General features: G+C 47.2%; 1 protein-coding gene across 1 annotated transcript; it reads left to right on the top strand.

Annotated features, from left to right (window-relative positions):
* Positions 1 to 4,102: 4,102 nt before the first annotated feature.
* LOC124692441 (probable phospholipid hydroperoxide glutathione peroxidase) lies at positions 4,103 to 6,415 on the top strand. Its single transcript, XM_047225819.1, has 6 exons — positions 4,103 to 4,408; positions 4,657 to 4,733; positions 5,229 to 5,290; positions 5,425 to 5,543; positions 5,898 to 6,065; positions 6,144 to 6,415. Exons 1-6 carry the CDS (start codon positions 4,157 to 4,159, stop codon positions 6,174 to 6,176), a joined length of 711 nt encoding a protein of 236 aa, XP_047081775.1. The 5' UTR covers positions 4,103 to 4,156; the 3' UTR covers positions 6,177 to 6,415.
* The last annotated feature ends 3,717 nt before the right edge of the window (positions 6,416 to 10,132 follow it).

The raw sequence follows: 10,132 nt of genomic DNA, 5'->3' as shown, positions 1-10,132 counted from the left end.
GCAGTAATTTTTCTCGTATCGTGGCTCTCGGTCATAGGGTTTTCGCGACGGAGAGAATAAATAGGCGAAGGGGCAGAGTCGGGGGACGCTCGAGGGGCCCACCCCATAGGGCGGCGCGCCCAGAGGTGGGGCTGCGCCCCCCTAGGGTGTGGCCGCCTCGACGCCCCTCTTCGTCTCCTCTTCGGACCTCTGGAAGGCTCCGTGGAAAATAAGACCGTTGGCTTTTGTTTCGTCCAATTCCGAGAATATTTCCTGTGTAGGATTTCTGAAACCAAAAACGACGAGAAAACAGAACCGGCGCTTCGGCATCTTGTTAATAGGTTAGTACCGGAAAATGCATCAAAATGATATAAAGTGTATATAAAACATGTGAGTATTGTCATAAAACTAGCATGGAACATAAGAAATTATAGATACGTTTGAGACGTATTAGTTATTGATCGGAGAGGAGTCTCGATCATGTCCACATAGTTCACGAATCGTAGGGTGACGCGCTTAAGGTTCGATGTTTTATAGTAGACATGGAATATGAGATGGAGACTGAATGTTGTTCGGAGTCTCGGATGGGATCTAAGATATCACGAGGAGGTCCGGAATAGTCCGGAGAATAAGATTCATATATGGGAAGTCATTTTCAGGATTACCGGAAAAGTTCAGGATTTTTCGGTATTGTACCAGAGGTTCTAGAAGGTTCCGGAGGGTACCATAGTGGGGCCCACCTATCCCGGACGACCAACATGGACCGGAGGGGTTGCATAGGCCCACATGGGCCAGGCACACCAGCCCCCTAAGGCCCATGTGGCTGGATCAAGTGGATAAGATCAAATCCCTTGAAAATAGGGACTTAACTTCGGGGGGGGGGAATTTCCCCCCTTGTTTTGGCCGACCCTAGGGCTTGGAGGAGGGGCCAAGGCAGCCCCCCACGCCTATATAAGAGGGACGGGAGGGTTTGGGCGCAACACATGATTCCCCAAACCCTAGCCGCCCCTCCCCCTCCTCCTTCTTCATGCGCAGGCTTGGCGAAACCCTGCAGGAATTTCTCCTCCACCACCACCACCACGTCATCGTGCTGCTGGGATTCCGAGGAGATCTACCACAGCTCCGCTGCCCGCTGGAACGGGGAGAGGAAGGACTTCATCGACTCCGTACGTGCGACCGAGTACAGAAGTGCTACCGGATTGTAGCACCGGAACGATCGACTACGTCAACCACGAGATCTAATCTCGTAAGGCTTTGGATCTTCGAGGGTTAGTCTCTCATCTCTCTCGTTGCTCCGATCTTGATAGATTAGATCTTGGCTTTTCCTAGATTGGATCTTGGTTTTGTTCTTCTTCACGGTAGATTTTTTTTATTTTCTATGCAACAAACCCATTAATCTCATCTGGCAAAATGCAGCTCCGCCAAAAGTCAAAACATTTGCCTGGAAACTGGCCAAGAATGGACTAGCTACTCAAGTAAATATGCAGAGAAGGAAAATGGAAATCTAGGCCACGTGCACGATCTGTGGAAATGCGGATGAGGACGCTTTCCACGCCTTAGTAACATGTCCGCACGCGAAGGGTTTATGGCACAACATGAGACAGTGTTGGGACTTACCATCGGAGGAAATAGTCGAAAATTCATGTAAGGAATGGTTGCTATAGCTCCTCTCTAAACTAAATGAGATACAACGTATGATGGTCCGGATGGTGTTGTGGAGGGCATGCCATTTCCACAATGAGCTGACGCATAACAACCCCCCCCCCCCCCGGATCGAGGTGTCAAAAGGTCCTTATGTAGCTATGTCGATGCCCTCATTAATTAATATGTAGTTCGGTGTCACACTCGGTTCCAACCCCACCTGCAACTAGAAAATCTAAATTGCAACCACATTTGCGACTGGAGAAGAATCTCAGTTACAACCCCGCTTGCAACTGAAACAAGTCTCAGTTTTACCCTCGGAAAAAGTATCAGTTCCAAGCCCACTTACAACTTGACAAAATCTCGGTTACAACTCGGTTGCAACCACACTTTCAACCGAAGAAACTCTTGGTTGTAATCACACGTGCAACTTAAAAAAGCCTCAGATGCAACCACGCTTTCAGCTGGAGAAAAATCTCGATTGTAACCATACTTGCAAATGAGAAAAGCCTCGGTTGCAATTACAATTGCAAAAAAAATCTCAGTTCAACTACACTTACAACTTAAAAATATTTCAGTTACAACATAAAATAAAAATATACGAGGCACGGTATATACGCTACTGGAACCACGATGAGAGACTATTGTTTAGCTAGTGAATATTTATCGGTGTAGTACATAGCGTTAGAGCATCTCTAACAGAGCCCGTGAATCCCGCCGGAACCGAACTTTTCCGGCGGATTTACGGGTTGGGGCCAAAACGCGCGCCGATCAGTGACCGAAAACATGGGCCGGCCCGAATACGGAGTTCAGGGGCCCGAACATTTCCCCGCACGGCCCCTATTAAAAGGGATCGCGGAGGGGAGTTCGGTTCGCAAACCCTGCTCCCCTCCGCCGTCTCCTCTCCCTCCGCCGCCGCCAGACCCCCGCTCCGACGAGCAATCCACGCCGGAACAGCCACCAATCACCCACCCACCGCCGCGCGATGGCCTCCCGTGGAGGATCCACGGGTTTGGGCGGCGGCGATTCGCCGCCGCGTCCGCCCTTCTTCCGCAGCGAGGCGGAGCGGCGGAAGTGGAACCGCAGCGAGGGCGCGCGCAAGCGTAGCGCTCGCCGGTGGACTAGCCGGGGCTCACGCCCCCGAGGAAGCTCGCCCGCTACGGCAACCGAGCGGAGAGCTCTTCTTCCGGCGGTCCCGGCCGCGCTCGCCGCGGCTGCCTCGTGGCGCCGAGCGTCGAGGAGGATGAACTCGTCCCCGCGCGCTCTCCAACCTTCTCGGCCGGGGACTACGTCCACGGTAGCGACGAGGAGGAGGCGGTGATGGCGCAGACGTGCGCCATCAGCGAGGCGGAGGCGAGGGCCCGCTTCCGCCGTGAAGAAGCCGACGCCGTCCGCCAGGTACGGGAGTACGAGGCGGCCCGCCGGGAGGCCCGCGTCCGCAAGGTCAAGCTCGAAATAGTCGAGCTTGACATGGATGAGGCATGAAGACTTCACGCCGCCGACGATCTCCGCCAACACCGGTACCGCCGCGCGCGCCATAGCTAGTAGGCCGCATTTTGCTCATTTTAGCTAGGTTAGGTTGCTGGTGTACTAGTATAATGTCAATTCCCCGCAGTATGTATGTATCGATGCGCAATTAACGCATCTATTTCATGTATGAACTATGATCATCGCCTTAAACTTACCCACGCCAATTCGAATTCCACTTTTCAGTTTCGTTTACGGGTTCTATTCTGCGGCACTGCGAAATTGGACAGAACTTGCGTTTTCGATGAACTGAACTCGCCGGAAAACCAAAACTGATCATGGGTGCATATGCACCTGGTATGTATAAAACATATTTCAAAAAGTAAAAAAATTTAGGAAAAAAATTTAGGATGTAGAGGGACATGTTCTATGTGTACACATAAAGTTTCACGTAAAACCAACAATTTTTGTACCATGTGTAAAAAAGACAAATAATACCTCGAGAAATAGACTATTTTAACACCAAAAATTTGTCTTTTTAGTACAGGGCACAAAACATATCGGTTTTTGCTGAAACAACTTTGTGAACATGTAACATGTCAAGGTATACACGAGGCATTTTTGTTTTTATTTTTTTAATATTTGGAAATATGTTTAATATGCATTTCAAATAAAGTTGTTTTTTCGCGCTTTTCAGTTTGCGTTTTTTCGTGCTCTCTGTAGAGATGCTCTTAGTCGGAGTACTCTTCTTTTCAGTTTGGACGCGCTCGTGTACGTAGCATCCTACCTAGCGCGGATGCCAAGGCCGTGAAGTTCCCGGAAGTAGGCATATGCAGCGTGGACCGTGGAATGTCGATCGGGCGTCGGCCGGCAGAGCACCAAGCGTCGGCCAGACCGCTGATTCCGTCCATACGTGGCGGACCCGGGACGTCAAACGTGGCCAGAGGCAAGCCCCACCTGGCTCACGGGCACGCCGTTCACACTCTGGCTAGGCCGGGAGGAGCGCAAGTCGAAGCAGTCATCCTGTACCCCCGATTTTCCGCTATAAAACGCCGGCCTCCGATCCCCGATGCCTTCTCGCCCCGCCCCGTTCATCTCCCGCCTCCGCCTCCTCAGAACCGCCGTCGCCTCTCCGGCCTCCTCCGCGCTGCTGCCGCACAGCCACCCGCGCCTCGCCATCCCAGCGGCCGCGCCGCCTCTTCCCCGCGCCTTCGCCGCCGCCTCCTCGCCGCTGGTCCGCCCGGGCGCCGCCCGATTCGCGCACTTCAGCATGGCCGCAGCCGCCTCCTCCGCTTCGTCCGTCCACGACTTCACCGTCAAGGTTTGCCCGCCTCTCATATTGCCCCGCCCCTCATCGCCTGAATCCGATTTTTGCACCCAACCCCCTGCGGATTTCCCGTATTTGCAGTTGCACCTGTACATGTACCCATCACTGTCCCCGCTATTATTCGGCCTTGTACAGTTTTTAAACAATAATAAATAGTGTAGTTGATTTTTTCATGTGCGCATTTATTTATTTATTTCTTTTCTGAACTGTGGCACTAAGAACGGCCCAATTTGCGCCTGCAGGATGCAAGTGGGAAAGATGTTGACCTCAGCACCTACAAGGGGAAGGTTCTGCTCATCGTCAATGTTGCGTCCCAGTGGTACGAATTATTACTACTGCTTCTTCACATCTGCTGTTTATCTTTGGTGCGCAATTGTTTCCATGTTTTGCGAAATTAGTTAGGAAGTGTCATGCAATTCTTCTTACATAGAAATTTGTCTAAAGCGTTTGAGGTCAGTGGGATGCTCATACTATCTAGTCCCTCTCATCTGGTGTGGTGTAGTGTACCTCTTAAATTGACCTGAATTTATGTTTTGTTGCCGTGCAATTTGAACACACTCAGTTTGAACACCATCTACAAGTTTGGGTAAAGCTTACTTATCATCATAGAGCTCAAAATTTTAAGTACTGCTCTACGAATCCAAAGTTATCGGTACATGGTGAGAATTTATCTGATCACCAAGTAACTTAGTTGTAATTGGACACCTCAACTTTTTCTATCTTATCTCGACATGTTGAGTGATGTAAGTAAGTCCTGACAGGACGACCATTTTGTTGAATTGACAAAGCTAGTTGTTGTCTGTAACTACTGCAGTGGCTTGACCAATTCCAACTACACGGAACTGAGCCAGTTGTACGAGAAGTACAAGGACCAGGGTGAGTACTTAAGATATGACCTTGTTTGTTTTTTCACTACTGAATGCCTAGCTATTTTGACTATCTGCATACGGATTAGTACCTTCACTTTTGAGTCATTGATCGATAATGAGCTGACAATTATGTGACCACAGGTTTTGAGATCCTTGCTTTCCCATGCAACCAGTTTGGCGGGCAGGAACCTGGCACTAATGAGGAGATTGTCCAGTTTGCTTGCACCCGCTTCAAGGCCGAGTATCCGATTTTTGACAAGGTAAATTTGTGCATAATACTTCTTCTTCTTTTTGTGTGGGTGTTTGGTTCAAGCTGAAAAAAAAACGATTATCAGCTTTAGTGTGCACTAAGAGTGCATCCATGAACAGTCATCATCATTAGTTTGACAGAGGAAATCCAGTCCAAGATGTGTTCTCTATTTTGTATGCAGCCTCTGATATATACTCTGAATTCACTCCTGGTTATCAGACAATCTTTTGTTGTAGCAACTAACTTTTATTTCCTTGTGAAAATAGCAAGTGGTTTTGTTGTTTGATTTCCTTGACATACTAGAGTTATCTATCAAAGAGGCAAGCAGCTAGTGTGTTCTAACTTAATTTCTGTCGTCTGTTAGGTTGATGTCAATGGCGACAATGTTGCACCCATCTACAAGTTCCTGAAGACCAGCAAAGGCAGTCTGTTCGGAGACAACATCAAGTGGAACTTCTCCAAGTTCTTGGTTGACAAGGAGGGGCGTGTCGTGGACCGCTACGCGCCGACCACCTCCCCGCTCAGTATCGAGGTAAGCTGCAACACCACACTATGTGTTCCATCTCATCAAGCCCGTTCTTGTAGTGCTTACTTCTGCGTATCTCTGCAGAAGGACCTCAAGAAGCTGCTCGCGAGCTCTTAAATCTTATTTCTGCATCAACTAGATGCAATGCGTACATTGCTTGGATCACCTGAAGCTTCAACCCTGTTGTAATAAAGGCTGTGCTTGGAACCGGCTATGTTATATGTGCTCAGTGTCTCAGTTACCTTGTGCAGTGCAACCTCGTAATATATGACATGATGAAACACAGTATACTTCTGTTGCAGAAAAAATTCATGTATTTTTGTTGAGAATCCTGAGGAATAAGTTTCGAAATGTGATGACTACTTGTTGTCTGTGGCTCTGTGTTTCCGATGCTGAAATACAAAAACATCAAAAAGCTACAAATATCAGACTTGGCGGTTTGGCTCCAGGAGCATATGCTCCTGATTTTTGAAATGGGTGTTATACGTATTTTAAAAATGTCAAAAAGGTCTGGCAGAAAATGGGTGTGCAACTCGATATTCTATATGCTCGCAAAATCGTTTCACGAAAATGTTGTGTGTGTAAAAAAACAGAATCAAGGTCTCAGAATAAGCTCTTCAAGAGGGATAGGGATTTGGTGCACATGGCCACCACTGATCTCCTTTTTTTAAATTTCTTCGATGAATGAGTCGCGTCGTCGTTGAAGTAGTCGGCATCAAGCAACATTGCGTTGGCTTGACGATGCCGGTTGATGTTGATGTTCCTCCTCTTGTCTGGCTTTGAGCCGCCGCGCCAGGCATGACGAAGAAAAGGCTGACGAACGCGCAACATTCTTGTCAGAATCAGCTGTTGCTGTTGCTGTTGCCGCCGAACAGCCTCAGCGTTCTGCTCCTCCGTGAACAGCTGCACCATCATCTCGTCGTCGCTGTCCATCGCGGCAATCGAACGAACACCATGTGGGTGGGGCGGTTGTGCCGCCGGTCGAGGGGGTGGCGGCCGTGTCGATGGACGGCGGTTCCTAGACAAGCGACGGTGTCTATTGCAAGCAGGAGCGCGATGGCGACGATGGAGATCTAGAGGGGTGAAGTCGGCTCGGACGTGGGTAGGAGGTGGGGAAATCGGTGCGTCTGGCTGCCAGGCGGAGCCCACGCTCGTTTTATGTCGTGCCGTGAGGCGCCGGCGCGCCCGATTCGCCCTACGCGAAGGGGCCGACACGGGGATGCCGGCGATTCTATTGGGCTCGAAAACTAGCCGGCGCCGTTTGGGGCGCCGGTGCGAGTCCAAAAACCACGCCGGCCCCCAAAACGCTATCGATGCCGCTATGGGGCGCGCCGGTGGAGATGCTCTTAGTATATACCACCTCACAAAATATATAGATTTGTCTTCAATTTTCATCAAACCTAACTACTCCTAAAATATACATCATCATCATGGTGTTCATCATCGTCGTCGTCACGAGAACAAGCACCCTATGCGCGGGCTCTCAAAGGCAAAACTTCCTCGGAAAAGAAGTAAAACAGCTCATCCTGCTCGTAGGGCTCATCGCAAGATACTGCGGTCGGGGAGATGGGCACAATGAAATATAACCAACAAAGATTATCTTCATCTGATAATAGTTCTCAATGGTCATCAACGTCCTTCGGGTTATGCTGCAAGCAAGAAGTTCGTTAGTTCTTTGTTATGTGCTATGACTTACTGAATGTACTAAAAGAAGTGCTACATTGATCCAACCTTGGTCCCAGCAAAGTAAATATCATCCTTCATCATGATAGATGATGTCTTCTCAACTCATCGTACATCCTCAAGCCTTTTCAGCTTAAGGATATGAACCCACGTACATCCTCAAGCCTTTTCAGCTTAAGGATATGAACCCACCTTGCTCTTCAATTTCTCAGATGGTTGTAGATCTCCGATGTATCAACTTCACGCCCACAGAAGTTGAGAATAGCCTTTGCGACAACTTTAAGTCCTTCAACCTTATCTGTGGGGTTGGGCGAACTCCACAACTCAATTGGAGGCTCGCAACAACCGACTACAGAGCTCTTACAACTCAAAGAAAACTATGAGGGCGACTTCTCACAAAGGCACGGTATCACAATTTGATTATTCACGAAACAAGCGGGATAATCAAATGCCTTTGGTGGTGTAGATCTAGGGCTCCTCCCTTGATTCCCAAGAGGGCAACAAGGTTGAATGGCTAGGAGGGAGATCTATGAGTTTTGAGCTTTGGAACAATGGAGGAGAGAGAGTAGAAGCCGCAGCCTTCATTTGGAGAAGAATGGTGCTATTTATACATCCTCCAGAAATAGAGCCGTTGCTGGTTCACTTAGGTCTAAAGTCTCCGGTGTGTAGACACCGAAGTCTTCGGTCTGGGTATTTTCTGAGTCACTTAGGACGGAGTCTCTGGCCATCCTACCAGTGCAAAAAAGACTCCGAACCCCTACAGCGAAGTGAGGCAGACGAGCCGCTCTCTCAAAAACCAGGGTCCAGATTCTTTTATTGGAGTCTAGAAACACCGAAGTCTCCGGTAAGGAGCTCCACGGCTGCACCATCTCTTGAGGAACTCTCCAAAATTGTTCTAGGCAACCCCTATACAAACAATAAGCACCTATAGATACACAGCCAAAACTACAAGCGTTGTCTTCGTCTTTTCACTTTTGAGGGGCCGATCACCATGATATGATTAACATATATATACTCTAAAACACATAAGCACACTGTTAAATATCTTTGTGTTGTTAACAAACACACAAAACACGGTTAGAGGGAAAATGCTCTTTCAGTCTCCCCCTTTTTGGTGTTTGATGATAACACAAAGATTTGCAAATATATTATGATAAGCATAGCAACATGGTAAATAAAATACATATAGTCTCCCCTAGATGTGTGCACATTTAAAGTTTGCATTTGAATACAATGCGCAACACCTAGGATCAACACTCCCCCAATATTTTATTCACCAACAACAAGTGCAAGATAAACTAGGTACAAGAGTATAAAAAACTTGCACAAGATAAAGACATAACAAGACTAAAGTAAGACTGACATAAGATAGGGATCATACCACACATATGAAAAACATAGTATTACCACCTAGATAACCAATATGTCTCACACCAAGCCACGTAGAACCGAGTTCATCACAAAGCAAATAAATCCAAGTAGTTCAATGCTAAGATAGATAAAGGTGAAAATACGAGATGTCTCCTAGATGGGTGTGAATAAACGTTTTAAAAACAATTACGGATTTGACTCGTAAAAATGCGGAATTAAACTAAAGTTTATTTTAGAAGCATAAAATAAGCTAGGCTCAACTAGGCGCAACAACAACAACTTAAACTAAGCAAGATATGCACAAGATATATGCATCACAAGTGTTATTAAGATATAAATACTTCAAACTCGATGGTTATCACATGAAAAGTAAACTTTGGTATAGAGATAACCAAAGCACGTGAAGACGAAGATGTATTCATGTGGTCCCTCCCCATGAAGTAAGGTATATCGCGTTTGAGAGATGCGGGCTACCACGAAGGTCTCCCGAATGCCATGAAGATTAAAATTCTTCTCCAAGCCAATACCACTAAGGACAAAGACCTTTCCCTTAAGGCTAGTTTTTCTTCCACTCTTAGAGCCGCCACAGTGCGACACTTAAATGTCGACACCGGGGTTAAAATCCTGTCCGATGGGCAGTCCTATTGTTGATTTGGTGGATCAATTGTAGCGCCGATGCCAAAAGTTGCGCCAAACGTTTGGTCACCATTTCTTTTACAAAGTCGTTATTTCTTAGCACCCAAAGCTAGGGCCTTGCGTTGTTCTTAGCGGCTCTTATTGGAACAGGGTGTTTCTATATTTGAAATACATTTTAAACATATTTAAAAATATTAAATAAAAAAAATGTTATGTATATCTTGACATGCTACATGCTCGCAAAGTTGTTTCAGCAAAAATCGACATGTTTTGTGTTTGGCGTAAAATAATAAAAAAATGTCTGTCTTTTTTACTTTTTTATAAAGGGCACAAAAATATCAATTTTAGGTGAAACTTTATCGTTCGCACATAAAGCATGTCCC

The sequence above is a fragment of the Lolium rigidum genome, chromosome 2, assembly GCF_022539505.1.
Source record: "Lolium rigidum isolate FL_2022 chromosome 2, APGP_CSIRO_Lrig_0.1, whole genome shotgun sequence".
Classification (NCBI taxonomy): Eukaryota; Viridiplantae; Streptophyta; class Magnoliopsida; order Poales; family Poaceae; genus Lolium; species Lolium rigidum.
Note: the sequence above shows the minus strand (reverse complement) of the source record. Positions and strands in the feature narration are given on the sequence as shown.

Coding starts and splice junctions, on each gene's coding strand:
- LOC124692441 (XM_047225819.1), top strand. CDS start 4,157: ATGCCTTCTCGCCCCGCCCCGTTCATCTCCCGCCTCCGCCTCCTCAGA. Junction 4,409..4,656: donor TCCACGACTTCACCGTCAAG/GTTTGCCCGCCT, acceptor TTGCGCCTGCAG/GATGCAAGTGGGAAAGATGT. Junction 5,544..5,897: donor AGTATCCGATTTTTGACAAG/GTAAATTTGTGC, acceptor GTCGTCTGTTAG/GTTGATGTCAATGGCGACAA.